The sequence below is a fragment of the Acomys minous genome (assembly GCF_964271855.1).
Source record: "Acomys minous genome assembly, chromosome: 9".
Taxonomy (NCBI): Eukaryota; Metazoa; Chordata; class Mammalia; order Rodentia; family Muridae; genus Acomys; species Acomys minous.
In genome coordinates, this window is record NC_140490.1 from 101,710,376 (window position 1) to 101,737,415 (window position 27,040).

Here is a 27,040-nt window from a genome sequence, read left to right on the forward strand (position 1 = left end):
GTCTGCACTTAGTGTTCTATGAAGTCACAGTCTAAGAAAAGGGGCCTTCTGGGAGATTTGCAACCTTGTAACCGTGGCTGTTAAGGCCAGCACTCATACTTACTAGTTCCATCTCTTGCCAATTCCCTTCTTTTACTTTTGAGCCAGTCAGACGCCGTAGAAGATATGGCGCACTCACTCCTCCTCAGATAAAGAACCACACTGCTAAGTCAACCAGCCAATCCCAGGCCTTAACCTTCAGACTCATTCGATTTGACTTAACATTTAACAAACATTTCGGAGTAATTTGATTCCACTTTCTTCTAATTCCTACAGCATCTTGTTTTCCTTCCCTTGAGAAAATAAGACTCAGGTTCTCTTTGCACTTTTAAACTTTTTTCTTTTTTTTTCCCAAACCACTGCAAATTCCTGGTGGGTTTCTGTGTTTATGGTGGCAAAATTCTTTCCTTGTTTGTTTTAAGTTGAAGAGGAGATGGAGAAGGAATGCCAGGCATTTCCTCTTCCTCTCCAAAATGTCTTTTTAATGAACATTCCTCTTTCCTGCTTAGGAACAAAGTGTTTCGGTTCACAGCGGCCCTCTTGAGCGTCTAGGATCTGATAATCCAGCCTCTGTCTTTGTTCTCCAGCCTTGAAAAGGTCATTGATCAGTGCATTTGCCTATCTCATCTTATTGCCAGGCTCTCAGTCATCTTTACAAACGTTCCAGGCCTCTATAGGAAGTTCCCTGTGTTAAATTTTTGCTGTTAAAATAAGTATCCCGACTAATGCTGCTCAGCTCTATCCTGAACGATGCATGCAGGCTAAGTCATCCTAAAGAACGAATAAGACAGAAATACAAAGATTTCTATAAAGGAATGCTTGTCCCCGCATTATTTATAATAACCACAGCCACAAGAAAAGAGCATAAAACAAGTAGCCTTTACAAGGTGTTTGTTAGAAGGGCAGCATGTCAACAGGTGGAATATTCTGTGGCAATTCCGTGTTTAATCACAGCATCAGCTAAATGCAGTGTAGCGCAGGGCATTTCTCTATCTGATCCTTGTCTCTGGCACACTGCCACAGCATCTGATTGACAGTGGCCTGTCCCACTTGAGGACTGGGTTCCTTGCCACCAAGGGGTGAAAATCAACAAAAATCCAGTGTAGACTGAACTTTAGATGAGAGTACCAAGGTTAAGTTGGCTGTTTTTCATATTAGGGCCATAGTTAGGTCAGAGAACACAGCAGTGCCATAATCCAGGTCAGAGGGCACCACGCCAGCACCTTGTCAGAACAGTTGGGGTGGGGGAGGTACCAGTGTAGTAGATACATAGCTAGATGACAGTTGTGACAAAATCAGGGACTCTACACTGTTATTAGTATCATTATTGTTACTCTGTTGCAACATTTCTCTAATTTGAAACTGGTTCAAAATAAAGTTTAAGGAAAAAAATTAATATTTTTCTATGTCACAGCAAAAATCCTCTAGACATCATATGAAAAGAGTCTGCTATATATATATTATATATATTTATATAATTTTCCTTTTGTAGCAGGGAAAATGTGTTTAACTATTCAATAAAATTTCTTCTCCGTGTTTCTCTACATCATAGTCTAACCCATGTATCTGGTCAACCAATAATGAGGCTGGATTCTGACCTCTACTTGACCTTAGAATATGTACTTTGAATCACTGTGTGTCATATGCTTCTATGACAGCATCTTTTGTTTGTTTTTTGTTTTTGTTTTTCAAGACAGGGTTTCTCTGTGTAGTCTTGGCTGTCCTAGACTCACTTTGTAGTCCAGGCTGGCCTTGAATTTACAGAGATACTCTTGCTTCTGCCTCCCTGAGTACTGGGATTGCCACACCCACCAATGACAGCAAATTTTGTATTCTTTTGGTTTTTTTTCCAAAGTTTGTATTCTATAAGGAATAAATGATGGTGGAAAAATATTAGAAGGCACATGTGTACCCTCATACAACATACAGATGCAGACATTGTTCACCCATTGAAGTAGAGTTTTCCAGGAAGAGGCTGGGGTTATTAGAATCCAGAAGCTTAGAGAAGAGGCCTGGTCCTCCAGCCTCAGAGGCTGGGGGGACAGACGCCATGGCGGTGTGCGGACCTCCAGTGATGCCGGCCAGCTGGCACTGAAGTACCAGGCTCATTAATAACTGGTGCCAGGCAGAGGTTGACAGGAACAGCAGGCAAGGAAGAGCAAGTCTCCACTGACCTGGGGTCTCCAGCTCATGATTTTCCATCCAAAAAGCCTAAGGGGTCATCATTTGCTGTCACCAGTTCCTGTGATTTGAAGAAGTGCCAGTCTGCTTCCCAGCACAGTTCGAAAGATGGGCGTGGTATCAAGAAACATGCTCTAGCTGGGTGCTGGTGGCACACGCCTTTAATCTCAGCACTTGAGAGGCACAGACAGGAGGATCTCTGTGAGTCTGAGGCCAGCCTGGTCTACAAAGTGAGTTCCAGGACAATCAGGGCTACAAAGAGAAGTCCTGTCTCAAAAAAAAAAAAAAAAAAGAAAGAAAGAAAGAAAAGAAAAGAAAGAAAGAAGAAAGAAAGAAAGAAAAAGGGGGAGGAAGGAAGGAAGGAAAGAAAAGAAAGAAAGACACTATACTATATGAGAAACTGTTGGACCAGAGGATAAGAACTTTCAAAAAGAGCTTCAAAGCATTAATTTCACTCTAAAATATGTATACAGATATTTACTCTCAGTAGTGATATATAGAATTCCCTGGAGGCTGGGGAAATGGCTCAACAGTTAAGAGAAAATCAGAATTCAGTTCCCAACACCCTCATCCTCCCTCCACACTCTCATATTCCCCTCCCCCACGTTCTTTCAAGTCCATGCCCTCTTCCTTACTAACTGTTACCACCTGCATATATGTAATGTATGTATATACATACATATCCCTAAATAGTACCTACTCAGTCCATGCAGTGTTCCTTGTGCATACGTATGTGTTGGCGCAGGATCCCTAATTGCTGTGCTCTTCTCCGCAGCGGACCCCCTCTCCCACTGTCAGCATCCCTCGCTTGCCAGTAGTGCTTTGTGTAAGACTGAGGCCTCGTGGGCTTTTCCCTGTCCACTTTGGCGCGTCCATTGGTGTCATCCGTGCTCAGCTCCCATTTGGTCAGTCAAACTTCTGACATTAAGAGGAGACACAGCCTCACAGCAAACCCCCTTGCGCTTATCAGAGGGCAGAACACGCACGTGTGCTTACGGGAGTCAGAGTATAACAAGTTAGAAACAGGTCTCTTTTTCCACCCTGTGCCTTTTAGAGCTCAGATAAATGCAGGTTGCCAGGCTTGGTGACAAGGGGCCTCACCTACTGGGCCATCTTGTTGGCCTTGTTTTGTTTCTGATCATGAGATTTTTTTTTAAAGCATTAACAAGTTTGATAAACGAGAAATATTACCAAGTTAATTTCAGTTTTAGGGATTTGTGTGGCTGCGACTTGCTGCTCATCTGTACTTTCAGCCCATCTTTTGTGTTCATTTCTCATTTTCCCATTGTTTGGTTCATTTAAAATTGATCTCTAAGTCATTTTAATGAAAAACATTGACCTTTTGCTGGAAGCTATAAATATGTTTTCCTCACTTATCAGTTTTGTCCTGACTCTTGAAAGCTGTGTTGACATTTGGGAAATGATTCTTTTATCTTTGTCATTTGTTTCAATTCTCTGCAAAAATCCCTCTAAGACTCCAAAATATATCTCTAGCTCTTCTTTTTATAAGTTTTATATTTTAGCTGGGCGTGGTGGCTCACACCTTTCATCCCAGCGCTCGCAAGGCAGAGGCAGGCAGATCGCTCTGAGTTCGAGGCCAGCCTGGTCTACAAAGTGACTCCAGGACAGCCAAGGCTAACACAGAGAAACCCTGTCTTTAACAACATAAAAAAATAAATAAATAAATAAATAAATAAATAAATAAGAGTGCACCTCCTTCCATGGTGTTGTCACCGTTCACCTTCCATGTTCCTACTCTTTTCAATTTTCATTTTTGTTTTTTGATGAAGGGTCTTGCTTGTGGTTGAAACTGTGGGCAAAAGGTGTTTGGGGTTTGGCTGTTCTTGTTTTAGTGTTCTTACTGTCATACGGGTACAGATGTTATTTCTTTTGTTGAACAGATGTGAATATGATATTATTTCAGAGTATTTTCCTTTATATAAAGCAAATTCTGTTTTCTGTTGACTTTTATTTTTAAACAGAGCTCTGTTTTCTTGATAAATATCCTCAGCTTGTTGGGAGGAAAACCGTGTCCACAAGCCCGTGACGACATTTGGTGGTCGCTGTCATTCCTACCAACATGAGGCACTTTTACAAAGATGCAGCTATTTGCCGAGTGCCGGCCACCTCTTCTGTTTTGTTGTTCCTCAGTAGCCGTAGTTCTTCTTAGACTCAGTTTCTTTCCTGCACTGGCTGCAGAAGTGCTGTGTGTGTTGCAGTGGTCTCTCTTTGTCCCTGAGGTGGAACAGTCCCAGTCTATAGTTCACTTTAGTTCTGTTGTGAGGTTTCTGGTTCAGTAAAATGCACCCTAGTTCATTCAGTCTCTCAGATCAACCATGTCAAACACATCCACCCTAAATGTCATCCAGCATCACACATTTGCTAATTTGTCTAAATGATACTCTAAATTTAGAAATATGCATTAGAGGATAATAATTTATAAAATGTTGAAATCACAGGGCTGGAGAGATGGCTCAGAGGTTAAGAGCACTGACTGTTCTTCCAGAGGTCCTGAGTTCAATTCCCAGCAACCACATGGTGGCTCACAACCATCTATGATGTGATCTAATGCCCTCTTCTGGCATGCAGGCAGAATATTATATACTTAGTAAATAAATAAATCTTTTTTTAAAATGTTGAGATCATACATAATTAAAATGATTATTTTTAGTAGAACTGCAAAAGAAGAATTTGTCTAAAATATAGATAGATAGATAGATAGATAGATAGATAGATAGATAGATAGATATCCTTCCAGCAAATTCCTTTATTGAACCATCTTGCTGTTTCCTATTAACAGTGTTTTAAATTTTACTTTGTTCTTTACTTTCCTAGTAATCATTCACATCTGGTCTTACACTCTGGGCACTAACGTGTCAGGATCATGTCCCCCATTTCTAAGACATTTCTCTCTCTCTCTCTCTCTCTCTCTCTCTCTCTCTCTCTCTCTCTCTCTCTGTGTGTGTGTGTGTGTGTGTGTGTGTGTGTGTGTATGCACATGTGTGTTTTGTCTGCATTTATGTTTGTCCCTGGTACCTGTGGTGTCCAGAAGAAAGCATCAGAGTCTCTGCATGTAGTGTTGTAGAGGACAGCTATGAGCTACCAAGAGTGCTAGGAACTGAACCTAGGTCCTCTGGAAGAGCAGCCAGTGCTCTTAACCACTGAGGCATCTCTCCAACCCCAGTCCAAATGGATTTTTAATCAAACATGGCAACAAGTTAATCAAATTGTTAGATTGTAAGAGGTTGTTTTAATTTTAATTTCAAAGTAAACCACTACCCACTACAGTGTATTTAAAACTTCTGATTTAGAGACCCATCGTGTTTTCTCAGAAAATGCATTGTTAAATTTAATTAAGTACTAAGAGCCGCTCCTTTCTGGTACTGAGCGTGACAATTATTTTTACTCATTTATTAGTCAAAGGAAGTGACAGTTCTAGGCTTCACATCCAAACTCTGCACATGTTTGTGAATGTGCTTGTTTGCTTTTAGCTCACGCTTTAGCACTCTTTCCAGGCAGTTCTCTTGGCAACAGTGGCATTGCTTCTTCCTGTCTATCCTGAGTTTTGTCACTTAGACTCTTCTGTTATATCCCCTGTTACAACTTACTTTACGCAGAAGCATTAGTCTTTCCATTCCAGCAATTAACATAATTTTCCTATAGGAAAAATGAATTTTCTTAAGTATTTAAGAAATGATTGGTCAGAGGCAGGCGGATCGCTGTGAGTTCAAAGCCAGCCTGGTCTACAAAGCAAGTCCAGGACAGGCAAAGCTACACAGAGAAACCCTGTCTTGAAAAACCAAAAAAGAAAAAGCAAAAAGAAAGGAAAAAGAAAGAAATGATTTGTATTTAAATCAGTGTTTTTTGTTTTTGTTTTTGTTTTTTCTTGTTTTTTCAAGACAGGGTTTCTCTATGTAATAGCCCTGGCTGTCCTGGAACTCTCTTTGTAGACCAGGCTGGCCTCAAACTCACAGAAATCCCCCTGTCTCTGCCTCCTGAGTGCTGGAATTAAAGGCATGTGCCAACAACACCCAGCTTAAATTAGGGGTTTTTATTTGTATATTTGTTGCTGTTGTTATTGGAGCCAAAGTCTCAGTGTGTAGATTTGGCTGCCTGGAGCTTGCTATGGTGAAACAGGCTGGCCTTGAACTCACAGAGATCACCTGCCTTTTAAGTGCTGAGATTAAATGCATGCACCACCACACCTGGCTGAAGCAATAGTCTTCTAATGACAAAAAGTAAGGATGTAGTGAAAATGCCTGCTCTTCCTCCTGTCTATGCCCTCTTTGAGCCCATCTTCCCACTAAGTTGGAGATTTGGATCTGACAGTAGTGACTGGCTTTTGTTGGGGTTTGGTTGGTTGGGTTGGTTGGGTTGGGTTGGTTTTGGTTTGTTTGTTTTTCTGCTTTTCCTATGCCTGGCACAGGAAGATCTGGGGTACTGGTACACTGTACTAGTGCCAACTAGCCTGTGAAAATTAAAAAAAAGTCAGTATATACCAAATCAAATGTCAGTACACAGCCAATGAAATGGCCCTCTGGCCATTGCTCCGCAAACCTCAAGTGAGGGAATTGCAACAGAATTAGAAAATACCTCAGTGCTAACCAAAGATGGGCTGGATTTCTGTGCTTGTCAGGGTTAGGGAGATGAACACTGTGGTGTCCGTCAGCATCATGAAGGAAGGTGACTCAGCCTAAGGCAGGACTGACTCATTGGATCGTACTCCTCTCAAAAGAAACAAATGTGCCAGACACTGGGTCACTGCGGGGTAGGAGACTGTGTGGGCCACAGCAAAAGCTACCGTGGGATGTTTCATGAGCCAACAGGAAGATGAGTCTGGAGCAGCAGCCAAAGCACTAGTGTCTGAGGTGAGAACCGGGACAGTTCTTCTCAGAGGCACTGGAGCGGACACCTAAAACCTCGTTCCCGGGTAGTTTCCTTGACTATCACGTGGGACTTTAGCAAAATGGCAATCTCCTGTCTCATCCCAGATATTACCAAATCAGCAATAAGTTCCCTAAGAGTTGTCAGTATTAGAGATGGAGAAGTGCTGGTCCAAGCTTCAGTGGGAGTTAGAGTGAGAGAGTTGGGATATGGAAGCCAATGCAAACATTGCCCTGCTTGGTCTGGTCTAGGAACCGAAAAAAGATAGGAATCTCGAGATTGGGCAGCTTAAGATGTCATTATGAACCCCGTCTGGAGAAGACTGTAGGGACCAAACATACATTTTGTCCTTTGCAACAGGAAAATAATCTTCCTAGTGGATGAACAGATACATTAAAGCCAGTTAGGAGCATAAATCAATGGTCCAGATGAAAATAGAAGATAACAGGAATTAGTCATTTAGTGGAGATCAAGAGAACGGTATTCATTTGAGGGATGTCCATACAATTGATAAGGTTTGGAATGGGTTAGAAGATCCTAGTGTTGAGGATCATTTCTGGATTTCTAGTTTATAGAATGATGAAATGGTCCGTGGAAGCAAGGGATTTTCCAAGTTTTGATTTGGAAACCTTAAGTTTGATGTGTCTGAGTCATTCTGCGATAACACATGGCAAGGGTACAAGATTATACACATACATGCAGCTTAAAGAGAGGTAAGTGTAGAACTAAGATTGCGCAACTATTCCGCCTATATATAGTAATGAGCAACAAACAAGCTTAGAGAAGATTGCTAGAGAAAATAGAGTTTTAAAAAAAGGGTTTAGTAGCAGAAATGTCATATGCCCCATGGTGACAGATATGCCACCCAGAGTTTAGTAGCAGAAATGTCATATGCCCCATGGTGACAGATACGCCACCCAGATCTGATACGTTGTATACATGTGTGACAGCCAGACTGTGCCCTCAAAATATGTACAAGTACTGTGTTGACTAAAATAAGTACAGTACTTTATTACTTGAAATTTAAAGCTGGGCCTTGAGACATTTCAATAAAATAACTTGATGAAAATCAGTAACCTGCCAGAGAGACAAGAAAAGGGCAGAGAGAAGCATTGAAACCAGAGAAGGGTGTCATGGCAGCCTAGCAGGTGAGAACATTCCAAAAGAGTGCTGTCAGTCAGCACATCTGAAAACCCAGCAGGGAGTCTCTGACAAATCCCACAGAGATTATTGGTGACCTCTTGGAGCCTTGTTGGGATGAGGTACCACAGAGAGAAGCCAGTGCGAATGAAGTGAGTTGGAGAGTGAATAGAGGGACGTGTGAGTGGAAGAATCAGCGCCGTTGTTGAACGCCTGTTACACACCACCTAGTAGAAATGTACAAAGGAGAGCCCAGCTCTAGTGGAGGACGGCTGCATTGCGGTGGGGCCACGGAAGAGAATGGTGGTGTGTGTGAGTGTGAGGTAAGCGGGCAAGCGTGCACATGCACAAACTCTGAAGAGTGACAACAGTTGACAGAAGAGTTCACCAGAGACAGTGTCTCAGAATTGAAGCTGTAAGAAAGTCTATGATAAGAAGAAAAGGAATAAAGTCTGTGCATACTGAGCAACCATAAAAATCAGGAAGCACTCAGGAGGCAGAGGCAGGAGGATCGCTGTGAGTTCAAGGCCAACCTGGTCTACAAAGCCAGTCCAGGATAATCAAGGCTGCACAGAGAAACCCTATCTCGAAAAACAAAACAAAACAAAACAAAAGCAGGAAGGCTTGGGGATGGAATGGATTCAGAGAACTGAATAACACTGGTTGGCCACAGCATTTGGGTTGAGCCATGGTATATGAGGCCAAAGAGACGAAGATGACTCATGGCTGCCTGCAGGGTCCTTCCGTGTGTTTCTAGTCACCCTAAGAACTTTGGGGGAGCCTGCGGAAGGCTCTCAGCCAGGACACCAGTGAGCACACTTGAGTTTCAGAATAACCACTGTGGTAAGAAAGGAGGGCTGAGAGAAGCGAGGCTGTAGACACGGAGAGTCAGGAGGCAACTGCAGCCGCAATCCCAACACGGTGCGGAGTGTTGGATGGACAGGACACCGCGTCATCAAATGACGAAGGAAACGTGGCAGGGGTTGGGAGGAAAGGTTTTCGAAATTAGGTCTGCTAGTTCTTAATGGCACTGTGCACTAAGACAAGAAGAGGAAGATTCTCGTCTGGAAATACAGTTAGGAGAGTCTGGCTGGTCAGTGAAGAGACGAGGCCCCAAAGGGAGACCCCTCCACTGCGGTTCATAATGACCGTGATGTCACTCTGAGGCAGATCATTTGCCCAACCATACCTGCTTCAGCAGGGGATCAGCAGGCAGTGTCTATGGATGACACTGTTATGTAATACATTGTGGAGCTGAAGTGTGACCATCGAGCATAAAGAACCCGCGTTGTGGCGTCAGACTTCCTCCCTAACGCCTCCTGCTCAAACATCTGTGTGTGTTCGTGTGTGCATGTGACTGCAAGAGGGAAGGTGCGTCATGATTCTTCTAAGTTGTTCCCTTTAACACACGGCATCTGTGAAAAGACCTGAGTTCTGTGTTTATTCAAATCTTATATATTCCTGGGCTTTTTCCTAATGGTTATGTTGCAAAAAATTGTATCAAAATCATTATTTTTACATTTTTCCTTGGGTTTCTGAGTTTCTTTCACTAGCAAAATTGGAAAGGAAGAAAACGTATCTTTTACATACAAAAATACGTTACAATACACTGCCTTTACACCTTATGAGAATCTTGCTCTTTCTGGAGACTTATGATTTGTCAACTATTTCTAGTTATATAAGTTTTGCTCTGGTTTTTGTTTGTTTTTGTTTTTTGGTTTTTTGTTTTTTGGTTTTTTTGGATGAGGTATTTGTTTATTTGTTAAGACATATTTTCTCTGTCTAGTCCTGGCTGTCCTGGAACTTGTTCTGTAGAGCAGGCTGGCCTTGAAATCACAGAGATCTGCTTGCCTCTGCGACTGGAATGCTGGAATTAAAGGTGTGTGCTACCACCATTTTTTGTTCCTTAAGACAGTATTTTACTGAGTACTTAAGGCTGGCCTTCAACTAACTCTGTAGCCCAGGCTATATTGAATTAGGATTGCAGGCCTGTACCAGGAGGCCTGGCTCAATTATGTAAATGTGAGTATCAAAAAAGTGTTAGGCATTTGCAGTGAATTAATAGATCTAATTACCTAATGTTTAATTGGTTCCTTTGCCAGTGTTAGAAAAGTTTTTTGCTGGGCAGTAGTGGCACACACCTATAATCCCAGCACTCAAGGAGGCAGATGCAGGTGGATCTCTGTGAGTTCGAGACCAGCCTGGTCTACAAAACAAGCAGGAGAGCCAAAGTTACACAGAATAACCCTGTCTTGGGGGGAAAAAAAGGAAAAGAAAATTAAATTATTATTTGTCTGTTAAAATAATGAGACTAGGATTTTTAAGTCATCTTAAGCATACTACATATACTCTTTAATAATTATTTATACATTTTTACCACCTGACTGAAATTGGAAGCTTTTCCTAATACTATCTCTCACAACCTCTTTTTTATCATTGTTTCTTACAGTCTCATACATACATGTAGCACATTACAGTCACTCTCTCCCATACTCCCTTTTTCTTCCCTTGCTATCAACCTCATGCTCTTCCTCTCCTACTTCGTTCCCAGAGTCATGACCTTTGGTTTTGTCGTATGAGCCATTTGACTTAATCAGGCCCATCTGTGTGTATTGATACTATCCACTGGAGCTTGGTGGGATCATCCTGGATACACAGTCAAGGCTAATGACTCTTAACCTTCCCTAAACCTATCCATGGGAGATAGTGCATCCCTGAGCGGTAGGGCTCCCTGGGTCCCCTCCATCCTTGTCTGTCTGTGATGGGCTCAGTCTTATGCAGTCCCAGTGCAGCCATCTGTCATTGTTGACTGTTGGTTACAGTGGCTGTGTATTGTCTTTCTCCTTGTCTTCCGGTGCTTACACTCTGTCTGCTCCATCTCATGCAGAATTCCCTAAATCTTGGAGAGATGCTATAAAATGTCTTGTGAGCAGAGAGCACTCATCTGTCCCTGAATTCTCAGAATTTTGTACAGCCAGAAGACTCTGATTTGGTCTTAATTCACTAGTAATAAATGCTTTAATTAAGGCTAAAAGTGGTAATTGTCACTAGATATTAATAAGTATATGTGTATATGGTGATTTGAATTTATGTCAATTTAGCTAAACAGCATTATTCAGTTCCCATCCCCTAGGTCGTATGGTTCCATTTTGAGTACCAGATAAGGATTATTTCCTGTGAAGTGGGCTTCAAATCTAATGAGACAACAGTTGGTTACCCTGTACCAATCATGTCACCATTACACAAATGGGCACATCTTACTGGGAACGTTGTGTGGAGAATCTTCTCCTTTAGCAACCTGTGCAGCACCTTCTGAAAGCAAGTCATCAGGGAGGAGGTTTCTGGCTCTGTTTCAGCTTGATTTTTTTTTTCTATGTCACATAACCAAGGTGTGTGATATATTCAGTCATGGGATCTTATCATTGGCGGGCACTGGAAGCAATGGCAAAAGCCTGTATTCTTCTGTGGGCTTCTAGGACTTCCTTGTCCAACTCCTCCTAAGGCATTATCCCATCCCTAGCATTGTGGTTTTGTTTAACTACCCATAGCTCCAAGGGGGAAATATTTGCCATGTATTATTTTCATCTTAGTTTAGTTGGAAGATTGTGGGTTTCCGTATTCCTCTTTCCTACTCCTTTCATTTTAGTTGGCTCTCCCTCTTACCTCCCCACCCCCAGCCCCACTCAAGCCTTTTCACTCCTAGTTTTTCACTCTTTTTTCTAATTACCTCTGAGTTACTATCCACCCTCTTTTAATATATCCCTCTCCCAATGGCCTCTTTTGAGATGGGTGGACTTATAGGAACTCTGAATTGAACACCCAAAACTAGTGAATTTGAGCTAAGCTCCATATGTGACCAAGAACACACAAGTGTTTGTGATTGACAAACTGGTAATTAAAATGTCTTCATTTTTGCTTGAAGGATTTTCATCTTAAATATATGTAATTGGCATCTACCTCATTTATGATTCAGATAATGTTTATTTAATTTGGTCCATTAGTTTAGTATTGAACTCCCACATGCCCTTTAATAGCTTGTGACTTGGGAAGCTGGGCATAACAGGTGGAAAAGAAGGAGGGGAAATAGAGCATAATGAATAAGGAAATACTTAATTCATCATTCAAGTAATCATTTAACCAAGAACTCTTATTAATTACCTTGTGTGCCTTCCACAGTAGTGTTTACTATGCTTTCAACTATGTGAAAGAGGTAAGGGTACAGCAGCCACTTTCTGTAAAGATGGAGTTTAGAATGGGCATGCACATGACTATACTGGTGCTTATACAATTTAATACAAACTGCAGAATAAGCCTAAATTCCCACAACAGCTGTATATTGTATTCCAATATTATCATTTCCATTTCAGTTACGAGGACATTGAGACTTAAGAGGTCAAGTGATTTGTCCTAGGTCATTCATCAAATACACAAAAGATAAAGGAATAAATTCAGGCTTGTGACTTGATTTCCAAATAGATAACCACCACATTATATAATGTAGCACACAATTAGGTGATACCACCTTTAGCAGAAATGCAAGCAAAAGCTACGGATTGTCTTAAGAAAAATGGAGTCATTATAGTGACTGAGCAAGGCCAGAGTATATCTGTTTTGGAAAATGGGTAAAGACGTCATTGTTTTATAAATGCAAATTAAGTTGATTGATATAGTGTACACTGTGTATACTGAGGGCGCACAGAATGCTTTCACTCCCTGGGTGGCCTAATGACAATAAATAGACTGAAGGAAGGGTTTCAGTACCACACTCTAAATACATGTTACTGTTGCCAGTCAGCACGGAGTTGTTAATGCTGCTAGAATGTTCATGCTGTGCCTACTGGTGACTAGAACAATAAATAAAATGTGTGTCCTGTAAGTGATGAGCCACACAGCTTTGCCAGGTGTGGCTGTGGCCTTGTTAACTGGCTGGATGACTTCCTGCCTTAAAACCACCTCTTCTAGCACTGACACAGGTACAGTCTGGAAGATAAAGTCTCTTCACATGTGCAGACCTTGGTTTAGTTGCTCCATGTGGCTTATACGAATTACTTCTAACACACAACTCGTTTCTGCTAATTTTGGCACAAGAAGTTTTGAGAAACAGCAAATAGTGGCTTGCAAAGATAACCAATGAATAATATTACTTTTCTCAGAGAATAAGCAAGCTTGGGAAGTAATTTTTCACAAGTACATTTTACCTGAACTTTATAATTTGTAACATGAGGTTCCTGCCCCTCCCCCCACCTCAGGGCTGGTCTCCTCTGTTTTTTCTTATGCACGGTGCACTTATTCCTCTGGCTGTTTTCATTTTTATTCTATGAGTGTTTGTAATTTTTGTTGGTTTGGGTTGGTGCTGATATGAATGAGAAGGTCCCCTTAGGCTCATATGTTTGTAAACTTGGTTTCAAGTTGGTAGAACTGTTTAGGAAGAATCTGGAGGTGTCTTTGCTGGAGGAGGTATGTCAGTGGGGCAGGCTTCAAAATTTCGAAAGATTCACCCCTTTCCCAGTATGCTCTGTCTCTGCTTGTGGATCCCATTTGTGGATTGAGATGTTAGCTCTCAGCTGTTACTCCAACACCATGCCTGCCTGCCTCCTGCTTCCTGCCTCCTGCTGCCTGCCTGCCTGCTGCCTACCTACCTGCCTCCTTGCTTCCTGCCTGCCTGCTGCCTGTTTCCTGCCGAGAGACTGGTGGAAACCCTTGCTTCTGTCCCTTGCCTTGATAATTTTGTGACAGCAATAAAAAGTAACTAAGACAGACAGTGACAGAGTTTTATTCATTGCTGTGGATGGCAACTAATAAAAAGCACCAAAACCAACAGCAATCCTTGTGTCATGGACACTATGGGAAGTTCGAAACAGGGATGTCTTCATGAATGGCAAAAGTAAAGGGGCTGATTAGGACAATGTAGTAATTTCAGAGGAAAGGACACAGATCAAGGAAGGTACACGTGGTTTTCTGTGCTAGAAGACGGTGTTGCTTTGTTACTCTATACGATTCTCTTTCTTTCTTTCTTTTGTTTGTTTGTTTGTTTTTCAAAACATGGTTTAGCTGTGTAGTCCTGGCTGTCCTGGAACTCACTTAGTAGATCAGGCAGGCCTCGAACTCAGAGAGCTGCTGCCTCAGCCCCCTGGGTCCTAGGATTAAAGGCATGTGCTGCCTTAGCCAGTTTCTGTATGGTTTTCACTGGGTTTTTAAAAGCATAGTTGGGACTTGAAAAGGAAATCAAGTGTTACCTGATACAAAGCAGCAAGGCTCTGTGCTGCCTTTGGGCATGCTGGTACCACAACGGGGCCACTGCTCCATCTCTTGAGTTATTACTCTTGCTTCATTGCTGTTTGTGCTAATTCTCAAGGATGGACAGAGAAGATCCCTGAGACGTAATAGGAATGGAACTAAATCGGCTGTGGCTTTGCAACCCTGCCACCACCACCTTCTGTTCTAGTATATAAGGACCTGAATATAAAATATCTTTGTAAAAATATATTGTTTTTAATACTTTAAATTATGTATATATGTGTGCACAAGCCAACAAAAGACCAAAAAAAGAGCATGAAATCCCCTGGAGCTGACATTACAGGTGGTTTTGAGCTTTGACTTGAGTGGTGGGACCCGACCTCAGATCTTTTGGAAGAACCGTTTTATCTGATTGCTTGCAGTGGTAGGGATCAAATTTAGAACCTCAGTAGTTCTAGGCAGGCACTCCACTGTTGTGCTTTTTAAAACATACCTTTTAAAAACAGTTAATGATAACTCTATATTTTTGTCCTATACATTAGCATGGTACATACATGGTTCCTGTGGAATTCCATGTAAAAGAGATTAAGTATGACTTCCGTACTCTGAATCCCTTCAGGTTTAACAACAGGACTTCCAGTGCTCATCTGTTTTCCCTGCTAAGTTGGCAAGAAGCTTTCTTGGTGTTGTGTTTGCACAGAATGTTGAGAAAGCATCATCTGCAGCCCTTGAAGCTCAGTGTCAGTTCAGAAGAGAAAGCACCACTGATTCTGTCTCACTCTGCCTCTTTCCCAATCTACAGATGACTGTAGTCAGTGCTTAAACTCTTAATTAAGATAACTCTACTGTGGCACAGGTTTCTAGATCAGGTGGCCATTAGGATCTTCCATTGAGTAATTGACAATAGAGTCTGTTTTCTTAATCATATAGTGATAAGTGAAAGTACAAGAACAGTTTTGTATAAATCCCATTTATCCTAGGATTCTACCCACTCATACCTGTAAAACAGATCAGTTCCTATAGAAACAAAAATAGCAATTAAAAACAATAGTAATGCTGGATTTGTGTCCTCAGCTGTTGTTTCCAAAGGAACAAATCATTTGGATATCCTAGTTGACATCCCTATGGGATGTGTTTTTCAAGACATCTGTGAAACTTTATACCTAAAGTTTTTTGCATTTTTGTATTATGTGCTTTGTTTTGCTTTTGTATATGTGTTTGTTTGTTGGTTGGTTGGTTGGTTTTGTTGTTGGTTTGGTTGGTTGGCTGATTGATTTGGTTAGTTGATTGGTTGGTTAGTTTTGCTGGTTAGCTGGTTTGGTTTGGTTGGTTGGTTGGTTGGTTGGTTAGTTGGTTTGGCTTGTTGGTTGGTTTGGTTGGTTGGCTGATTGATTTGGTTAGTTGATTGGTTGGTTAGTTTGGCTGGTTAGCTGGTTTGGTTTGGTTGGTTGGTTGGTTGGTTGGTTAGTTGGTTTGGCTGGTTGGTTGGTTTTATTGGTATATTTTCTTAGTTAACTTGTTTTGTTGTTGCAACAAAATACCCGACAAAACAACTTAAGGATAGAGTTCATTTTGGCTTTGAGTTTGAGCATAGCCTGTCTGTTGCTGTAGGGCAGTCATGGTAGGAGGAGTGTGAGGGGGCTGCTCACGTTGCATAGGATACTGAGAAATCATACATCTGCAGCCCCTCTAGCTCAGTCTAGATTCAGGAGAGAGAGCCCTGGAGTAGAAACCCTGAGTACTTGTGATCAGCTCACTCTCTCCCTTTATTTCAGTCTGGGACTCCAGCCCATTGAGTGCTGCCCCTACAGTGGGTGGGTCTTGTCACGTTAGCTAACATTATCTAGATAATCCCTCACAGGTTGGCCCAGAGCCCATCTCTAGATGATTCTAGACCCTATGAAGTTATCATTCAAAATTAACCATCAAGGTTGGATATGGTTGTTTGGGCTTTTGGTTAGATAATTTATTAACTTGTTAATTTGTGGAAAAGGGGGCAAAGAGAGCCAGGGATGGTGGTGCACCTTTAACCCCGGCACTCAGGAATCAGAGGCAGGCAGATCTCTGAGTCCAGCCTAGTCTACAGAATTACTTCTAGGACAACTAGGGCTACACAAAATTCTGAAGACCTGGAGTTGAGGGGGAGACTTTCTAAACTTCATAAACTTAATTTTTGAGAGGAAAAAATTCACATAACGTTTTCTAATTTTTATTCTAGAAATGCATTGAAGTCGATCAAACTTGATCAGATGGGTCTGTGTAGATATAAAGCATATAAATCATGTGGTTTTTCACTCAAAGTAAATAGTGTAGGGGGTCTAAGAGTTTTAGAAATTGACCGTGAATTTTTTTTGTGCAGCCCTGTGCAGATTCATCAAGGGAGGCTACTGCTCTTTTCCGTGTTTCCCATCCACTCCTGTCAGCATGGCCTTGAGCTTAGGAAAAGAACAACACATGGAACCATACTCATTCACCTTTGAAGGATAGTGATCCTTCCTTTGTCAAGGTTCTCAGAGGGACTCAGTGACAGGCTGAACCCTTTGTGCTGATGATAAACTCTGCATAGTGCCTCGCACTCTGGACACTATTTCTGTCCCTCCCAGCTGATGATTCATAAACCCTAGAAGAGACCCCGGCCACCAGGCCTTTCCATTGCTGGCCCCCCACGTCTGTGTCTCTCTTTGAGTAGCTTAGATGTCTCGGTCTCTCACATCCATGCTCTTTACCCCTTGTCCCTCGATTGTGCTTACCCACAAAAACTCCAGCTAGGCTCTGGTCCCTCTGCCTACTCTTCCAACACCAGAGTGCCTGACTTTGTTTGACTAGATAGGTGGTTGGCTGGTCTCACTTAACAGGAAGGTCTGCTAGTTCCCACCCTGCCTGTTTGATGGGTTGGTACATCCTTACCATCCTGTGGTACCTGTGCTTTCCTTTTGCTTAATGGTTCCCATCAAGGCAGTGACATGGCTCCAGAGTTACAGCGCTTGCTGTGTAAGCATAAAGACCAGAGTTTGGAGTCCCCAGAACCACATAAATGCCAGGTGGTTGTGACGGCCCCTCTTTATAATTCTGGTACTTAGAACACAGAGACTGATGATCCCCCAGAACAAGCTGGTTAGGCAGAATTGCCATACCAGCAGACTCGGGGTTCAAGTGGGAGTCCCCACATAATGTGTAAGGTAAAGAGTGATAAGGATGGCTCCTGATGTCAACTTCAGGCCAACTAAAATTCAAATATATTTTGGGGCTGGAGTGATGGCTCAGCAGTTGACACAGATTCAAAAACATCTATAATTCCAGTTCTGAGAAGTCTGACGTCTTCTGGCCTCCGTTAGGCTTCTGCACACATCGCACACATAAATCTATATATTGCAAACACACATACACATAAATATTTTAAAATTAAATATTTAGCTTGTATTCTCTAATGTAAATGATAATACCTTATCCATGAAAATTAATGTGGCATTTGAAGAATTGGTCTGTAAAGTGTGACTTTCAGAATTGTTTACATCAAGCAGCTTTGTCCATTTACTCTATTTTTTGTTAAGTGAAATATGGAACTTTTGTTGTTGTTGTTGTTGTTGTTTGAGACAGGATTTCTCTGTGTAGCCTTGGCTGTCCTAGACTCTCTTTGTAGACCAGGCTGGCCTCAAACACACAGCAATCTGCCTGCCTCTGCCTCCCGAGTGCTGGGATTAAAGGCATGTGCCACCATGCCTGGTGCTTGTTTTCCTTTTAAAACCAGTGTGATATACCCAAGCTCATTAATCAAACCCTAAGTTGGGACCTTTTGCCATGAAGGGCTAGACTTGTTATTATCACAATTATTTGTGGCTGTGTAAACACTTCCATATGTTATGATCCCTGGTTTGTTGGTTTGTTTGTTTTAAAGTAGCTGCCTTGGTTGTAGAGAGCTTGCTTTCCACTTGTGATGACAGCACTGAAAACTGCTTGTGACAGGTTAACATAGTCAGAGGTCACCAAGAACTGCTCGTGTTAGAAATGATGCTCGTTCCAGAAGATACAGCAGTTAGTAGAGATCGCCTGGAGAAGAAAGGAAATAGACAAATAGCAGTCATACATACAAATGCTTACGGCCCTGGAGGAAAAGAAGACTCCATGCTGGTGAATGGAAGGCCTGGCCTTCACAGGGCTCCAAGGCATTTCTGAATACAAGTGAGCGAGGGAGAAAGCTAGAGGCTGAAAAAGACAGGATAGCAGAGCCGGTTGTAGATGAGGAGATGCATGGGAACAAGAGAGGTCGTCTGTGAGGTGGAGTTGTTTTCAGGTGAGGCCTGCTTTAGAAACACCTGTTCCATAAACAAAGACCCTGGGCAGCCAGGTCCACTGAGCCAAGTGAGATTACAAAGCTGTGTTTTCTACCTACTTTCAAAACTAGCTTGAATTAAGAGCAGTGAGCTGGAGCTGAGACAAAGTTTAGTGGACACAAGGCCCTTGGCCTCACCCTAGCTGGTAATAATAACAACAGTGCATTTTCAGTTTGTTTTCGACAAGCAGTGAATAGTTGTGTCTTTGTATCAGGGAAATTTGAAACTTTCACCTTCCTACAAGATGGTAGAGAGTATCACAAAACATGGCGGCCTTGCCCTCAGTTTTGCACGTAGAGGACTTCTGCAGCTTTTCTTCTTGACGTTGGTTCTTTCCCACACGTATCATGTCTGCCCTTGGACAGGCTGTTTTCTGCTCAGTGCCTGTTTCCTTGTTTGAAAACTCAGATATATTTTGGAGGTCAAATGGGACTCAGCCTCGCTAGGACAGACACTAGAGGAGGCCATGAGCCCAGCGGGGTCTCCCCATAGAATCACTGAGAGGGTGAAATCAGCGAGCCCCACAAGTCACTTTGTCAGCAGAAATACCTACAGAAACAAACCCCCAGACCTCTAGCAATAACCAGGAATTTTAAGAGTAGGGAAAAAAAAAACTTCTGAGGCATGTGGGTTCTATTTTCATAATAACTTCAATGAGGAAATATATGTACCATTAAATTGACTTTTTAACATGTGCACTTTGCTACTATTTAATAAATTCACAAAGTTATGCTATATGACTAATTTTTAATTGTTTTTATGTGTATGGGCATTGTGTAAGAATGTGCACCACACGCATGCAGTGTCCTCGGAGGCCAGAAGAGGGCATAGTTAGAAATGTTTGTGAGCCTCCATGTGGATGCTGGGAAACAACGCTCTTAACCGCTTAGCCATCTCCTGAGCCTCTCCTGTAACAGGTTTTAGAATACTCCTTACTCCCAAGGGGCTTTTAGGATGCTTTCCTCACCCTCATGTGCGTTGCTAGGGTCTCCTTACTCTCCTCAAATTCAGCCTCTGGCACCCAGTGTTTTTAGTATGTTATCACATTTCCCCGTTTTGATTGTTGTTTATATAAATGGTTAAATACTATCTAGTCTTGCTCTCCAGCTTCTCACCTGTGGCTTAAGCTTAGGAGGCTCAACTGAGTCAGGAAACTAGTCAGTAGCCCGTTCTTATGAACAAATAATCATAGAGAACGTAATGCTGTATTTTGTTACTTTCCGTTGGGGCATTAATAGTCATCTTAATGGGTGCAGAAGGAAAATATAGTTCATTTAGCAATTTTTTAAAATGGTAAAACTCCTAACCAGACAGGCATTTAGGAAGTATTTCACAGAAAATGAAGAAACTTTATAAATTTTCTTTACTGTTAGCTTTGTTTCTTTATTATAAATGTAAGTTATGTATTTTATTATATAAAAAAGATAAATGATTCAGTGCAAATCTGGAACTGTTAGATATATATATTTATGTATGCATATGAGTATATACGTTTACATTTTAAAACTTGAACTGTTGCTGGACATGGTGGTGCACACCTTTAATCCCAGCACTCAGGAGGCAGAGGCAGATGGATCTCTGTGAGTTCGAGGCCAGCCTGATCTATAAAGCAAGTCTGGGACAGCCAGGGCCACGTAGAGAAACCCTGTCTTGAAAAACCAAATAAAATAAATAAATAAGTAAAACTCAAACTCTTTCTGTTTTTTTCATGACATTAAAGACAACGGATTACACCAGTCGAGCCATGCCAGACAAGGGTGAAGACATCTGTGAGTATTTCCTGAACCCTTCCTTAGTGCTAGACTGTTCATCAGCCACTGTAAAAAAGAACACAGAAGACGTCAGTGACCTGCCCTCAGAAACCCAGAGGAGCGTGCCCCTCGCTGTGACTGATGCTCTGGAGCACATCATGGAACAGCTCAACGTCTTAACACAGGTGGGTTGACCTTCTGCCTCAAGGCTGAGATACAGAGAGTAGTCCTGGGGACAATGGGATGTGAAACTAACCTAGCCGGGGAATTTTACTGGCAAGGCGTACTCAAACAATGAGTCATTAGCAAGACACTAAGGGCTAAGCTACCTGAGCAAATTTAATTTGTACACAGTATCTTTTTTTTTTTTTCATTTAACAAAGTTTTATTTTCCCAAATGTACAGCTGATCGAACTGGCTCCTGCATCTTCATCAGCAGCTGGGGCATCTCCACCCTTTGTGTTTCTAGTGTAAATTACTTGGGCTTGTGTGCTTTGAAGGCAGCTTGATAAGTCCTTTGCTAAAGTAGCTCCTGAAGGGCTGCCCTGGCCAAGAAACCGTAAATCTCCAGTCTCTCAGAGACCACAGCTGGGGTAATATAATTACAGTTGGCCACTTCCTCACAGAGTTTGTCATATGAGGCTTTGTCAAATAAGACAAGATGGTTGAGCTCGTCCCGAACTTTGCCTTTGGACCACTTCTTCTTTTTGGCCTTGCCTCCAGACTTATTTACTGGGCCTTTGTCTTGTTTGGCTGACTGTATGGACCCCTCCTCCTCTTCCTCCTTTCTTCCTCTAATGTCACAGAGGAGACAGTAGCCTACACCGTAATGAATACTCTATTCCAGGACGTCAGTAAAGGTTTTAGTGTGGCTGCTGCCACTAGGTTGTTTCCAATTTGGCTCACAGAGGAGATATGTATTTATTTTTGGTTTTGGTTTTGGTTTGGTTTTTGATTTTTCGAGACGGGGTTTCTCTTATAGTTCTAGCTGTCCAGGACTCACTTTGTAGACCAGGCTGGCCTCAAACTCACAGAGATCTGCCTACCTCTACCTCCAGAGTGCTGGGCAGAGGAGATATTTCTCCTCCTCCTCCTCCTCCTCCTCCTCCTCCTCCTCCTCTTCCTCCTCCTCTTTCTCTCTCTTTCTCCTCCTTCTTCTTGTTCTTGGGTGGCATGGAGATGCTCAGAGAGTAGCAACAACCAAAGCATCATCACTAAGATGTCCTGTACAGAGTATCTTAGAAGCCCTCTCTCTCCCCGCCTCCCCCCTCTGTGTGTGTGTGTGTGTGTGTGTGTGTGTGTGTGTGTGTGTGTGTGTGTGTGTATTCATGTGTCCTCTCTGGCCTTCTGTGTCATCTGTGCAAACAACAGTGGTACTCAGTGCTAAAAATGCCATTGGTTCTACGTGAATTCTTTGAATTTGTGATGTAGTTTGGTTGTTTTGTTGGTTCGTTTTTGGTTTTTGGTTTTTCAAGACAGAGTTTCTCTGTGTAGCTTTGGCTGTCCTGGACTCCCTTTGTAGACCAGGCTGACTCGAACTCACAGAGATCCACCTGCCTCTGCCTCCCAAGTGCTGGGATTAAAGGTATGCACCACCATGTAGTATTTTTATATTAGGTCACTTATAAAGAAATATTTAATTGCATAAGAATAATTTATTATAAGTAAAAACTCCATTGTAGTACAAAATATTGCTGAAGTTTATAGTTTTCACTGAAAATACTCTGCCTTCCAGTGTGTGGTGTCTCTCTCCAGAGTTTCTTGCAGAGCAGGTGGCTTGTCTTCCTATTTTAAAATCTTAGCCAGTCTCTTGAAGCCATTTTACCACAGCAAAAAAGAAGTATAATGGATCTTAAATATAGTACTAAAAATCTTCTAGCTCTTGGGTATGAGATAGAGCAAGGTCAGTTTCTTGCCCAGAGTGACTATTTCAGTGTCAAATAACTCCTGCATAGACATCACCTCCGTTCTCACTGCTGGCTGTGCCTGTCACCGGGCTACTCAGGGCTGTGCAGAGCCTAGGTCCACTGCCTGTCACCGGGCTGCTCAGGGCTATGCAGAGCCTAGTTCCTCTGCCTGTCACTGGGCTGCTCGGGACTGTGCAGAGCCTAGTTCCACTGTCTATCACCTGGCTGCTCGGGACTGTGCAGAGCCTAGTTCTACTGCCTGTCACTGGGCTACTCGAGACTGTGCAGAGCCTAGTTCCACTACCTGTCACCGGGCTGCTCGGGACTGTGCAGAGCCTAGTTCCACTGCCTGTCACTGGGCTGCTCGGGACTGTGCAGAGCCTAGTTCCACTGCCTGTCACTGGGCTGCTCGGGACTGTGCAGAGCCTAGTTCCACTACCTGTCACCGGGCTGCTCGGGGCTGTGCAGTACCTGGGTCCCACTGCCACAGGGCCCGTTTCCCACTGTCACCAGTGTTTAGGAGCAGTAATTAAGCACGCCTATTGTCCTGCACACACCATTCGGGGCCCTTGAAGTTAAGTGGCATGTCTATGGTTTTGGAGTTCTGACATGCACCATGAGAAAGAACTACAGGAGACTTGAGTCATAATTGTTCACTCAAAATCATACTAAACTCACGCATTTTTACTTTGAAATTGTGTGCTACAGGTGACCTCCCTGTGCTTACCAGATACTTCTTTCCTTTAGACACTACTGACCTTTCAGGTGCCAGATTAGTTTTAGTTGACAGGACTTTCTTCCCTGTCACCTGTCAGTCAGGTCCTCCTTAGGTCTCTCCAAATGAATCTGTTCCCTCCCCATTCCTCACCTCTGTGGCTCCTTCCTCCTTTTTACCTGGTTCACAGCTAATGCATCACTTTATGTCTCATTAAATTCCTCTATGGCTGTGTTACTGTTAACTTGAAGGGGGTCGTTTCCTTTTGTATATTAAAGAGGTGAAGGCAAGGCAGAGCATGCCTCCAGAAGAGCGGCGAGTCTGTGCCAGCCTGAGTGAGTGAGCACCTGAGCTTCAGGGCTTATAGCTATTACAGTGAGAGAAGAGAGAAGCAAGGTCAAGTGGACTTGGTAGCGGATAAAGGAATTAGTATTAAAGATATTGCTAATGTGCACACCAGCAACTTTAGAATGTATAACTCTCTTTGTGCATACCTGCATGGATGGATGTGTGGTATCTGGAAGGTTACTTGGCACATAATAGATATTTAAAAAACATTATCAGCATCATGATTACTTTTATTTAGTGATAAACTGTTTTTATGGAATATGAAAGGCTCTTAAATGATGACGGTTACCTTCAAAGGCACTTCTTTGCCATGACAGTTAAGCTTGTTTGCCTTCCCTCTATGAACTCTATTATTGGACAACCAAGTAGTCAGTCAATAAGGAAATGCGGTCCCCCCTCCCCTGCTCCTTCTTTTAACAACTCTTATTTATGCCGCAATGGTGGCACAGGCCTTCAATCCCCAGACTAGGGAGGGAGAGGCAGGCGGATGTGATTTTGAGGCCAGCCCACTATAGATTGAGTTCCAGGACAGACAGGGCTATACAAAGAAACCCTGTCTAGAAAAACAAAAACAGGCCTGGAGAGGTGGCTCAGTGGTTAAGAGCACCACCTGCTCTTCCAGAGGTCCTGAGTTCAATTCCCAGCAACTACATGGTAGCTCACAACCATCTATAATGTGATCTGATGCCCTCTTCAGCAGATAAAGCACTCATATACAATAAATAAAATAAATAAATCTTTAAAAAGGGGCTGGAGAGATGGCTCAGAGGTTAAAAGCACTGTCTGTTCTCCCAAAGGTCCTGAGTTCAATTCCCAGCAACCACATGGTGGCTCACAACCATCTATAATGAAATCTGGCCTCTTTTGGCTTGCAAGCATACATGCAGCCAAAATGCTGTATACATGAAAATAAATAAATCTTTTTAAAAATCTTTTAAAAAACAAAAACAAAAAAACCCAACAAACAAAAACATCCTCTTATTTTAAAAAGTGTACCAATTAAGAAAAGAATTTTAGTATCATTGAACATCACTGAAAGGGAGACACCCAGCATTGCCACCGTGTCCTCTCATTAGAAAATAGATCACCAATGGCTCCGGTTTAGGACCCTGCGGCCACTGTGTGCTAACTGGGTCATAGACAAATGGCCTGAGCCTGCTACTGGTTGACTGTCAGGTAAAGAAAGGGAAAGGTGTGACGTGTGTGAATTAAAATCATAAGGTAACATAAGAAAGTGATTTCAGGCCGGTATAAGGAAAGGCTGGTATAGAAGGGTAAGGGGCAAAACTCTGGAAAGCCACTGGAAGAGTTCCAGATAGTGGCTGTAGTGACAGCTGGGCTCATGGGAACTTACTAAGCAACATGTGAGATTTGTGTGGCTTCCTGGTCTGCATTTTAGTTTATAATAAAAAGGGGAGTTGCTTTTTGTTTTATTATATACAAAGTTATAAAAGACGGACAGTATCACAATTGTTTAGTATAGTCTGCATATGACTATATTGTGAGGGCATGTATTATACGCTGAAGGCGTTAGGAGGGCTAGACTCCAGCAGGTCCCGTGGTGTGCCCAGCAGCAGCAGCAGCAGCAGAGCTTAGACCGTCTTTACCCTTCAGTTCTCCCCCAAGGCTGCCCAGTCCTCACTTGGATGTGGCAATTGATGGCGGTCATGGCGTCAGCCATCTGTCCATAGTGCTGTAGGGATGGCACACTACGGGATGGACTGTGACAAAATGGCCAGTGAGGACATGTCTGCAGTGCCTAGGCCGGGAATGTGTAGGCTCACCTGTGGCTTAGAGTACTGTAGGTGACCTCGTCCCTAACCCTATGTCGTCAGGAAGATCTTAAAGAAGAATATTCTCCAGAGGCCTGGCCTTAGGCCCCCTTTTCTTCCTACGTATCAGTTTTGTTTTGTTTGGGTTAGGCGTTCTCTTTTTCTTTTAATTCCCTCAATACTTGATAACGCTCTGCTCTCTCGGTGCTGTCAGCCGCACACTAAGTTGGGGCCCCATTTTTTAACCATCTGGGGACAGATGATGCCTCTCCAAGCCCTAAAAAGGATCTCCCACGGAGCAGCCCCGTCACCTGGCCAATGGCGAGCTTCCAGGGCGCTGATGCTTGCGTCTCCTTCCCTGCAGACGGTCTCCATCCTGGAGCAGCGCCTGACCTTGACAGAAGATAAGCTGAGGGACTGCCTGGAGAACCAGCAGAAGCTCTTCAGCGTCATCCAGCAGAGGAGCTGACCAGGAGAGCGTGCGTGTGAGTGCCGGCCAGTGGAGGAGGACGTGTTCACACTCAGGAAGGTAGCAGAGGCGGTCCGCGCACCCACACCACACACTAATTTCCGTACTTCCTTCAGAGGGTGAGCAACGGCACCAAAGGGTCAAGTCATTCCTGAGGACTGACTGAAACACATAAATCAATGGCAAGGATCAATTTACGCTCCTCCCAAGTATAATTGCAGTAATAAAGTTATGAACGTTTAAATCACCCCACCCCCACCCCCATATTATTTGAAAGGTCACTTTTTATTTGACAAGTAAATCCCCACGAGGAAAGTAAGCAGACCTCTAGATTTTATTGTTAAATCCTTTCAGATTGACCGTGTTCGGGCAATTCCTGAAGGTAAATAATGTATTTTTTAGGTGAACACACCCTGGAGATGAAATCATTCACTTGCTTTCGAAGAGCACCTGAAATATAGAAAACACATTATTGAGCTGGCTCATGTTTCTTTCAGGTCAGGGGAAAAAAAACAAAAACAAAAAACTACTATACTCTTACTGCCTTAAAAAGATGCTCCCACAGAATCTCCGCAGCAAGAATACGCTTATTTTAATGAGCACCTGTGCTCACATGAGAGAGCAGGGTTTTCCTTGTCTTGTGGGAGTGGGAACCACGAGAGGCAGGTGTGTGTCTCCTCCATTACAGGTGAACGCACTGAGTGGTCTGGCTCCACAGAGATTATGTTTGTGATTTCAGCGCGCTGCAAAGCCAAATGATGAAAAGTAGACACACATGTAGCTACATATGAGTCACATATGTTTTTGCGTAGGGTGATGCTGGTGGCGGAGTAAGTACATTCTTATTAGCTAGAAGAAATTTGCAACATCTATTTTATTTTGATGAATCGTGGTCTGAAATGAAAATAAGCCAGGCGTTCTGAAAGATCTTACAAGAATGTTTCTTTATCTTCAACAAAATGGAAATCAAAGTAGAAAAGAGACACTTTGAGGCAGCAGGCTGTGAGCATCAAGAACAGAGGCCAGGCACATCTGTCTAACAGGGGCAAATGCTATGTGTGGATTGAAAAAAAAAGAGAAAAAAATGAAGTGGGCATGGAGACGTTTTTCTCCAGTTGGTTTCAGTTGTGTGCCTACGAGCTTGTTTTATTTTCTAGAAGATGAGATAAAACAGTATGTTGTAAGTGCCTTCTCTATAAGTGTGATCCTCTAGACATTTTTACGAGCTTACAAAACTAAGTGGCCATCCATTTTTATACCTTCATT

The 27,040-nt window shown here is 42.7% G+C and overlaps 1 protein-coding gene across 4 annotated transcripts in view; it reads left to right on the top strand.

Annotated features, from left to right (window-relative positions):
• Window positions 1-26,021, top strand: part of POC1B (POC1 centriolar protein B) — a 101,680-nt gene extending 75,659 nt beyond the window's left edge. For all 4 annotated transcript variants that reach the window (XM_084796163.1, XM_084796162.1, XM_084796165.1 and 1 more), the window contains 2 exons: window positions 20,533-20,748; window positions 25,670-26,021. In XM_084796163.1, coding sequence (XP_084652289.1) covers window positions 20,533-20,748; window positions 25,670-25,774 — 321 coding nt within the window. In that variant the 3' untranslated portion in view covers window positions 25,775-26,021. The remainder of the gene's footprint in view (window positions 1-20,532; window positions 20,749-25,669) is intronic.
• Window positions 26,022-27,040: the final 1,019 nt, after the last annotated feature.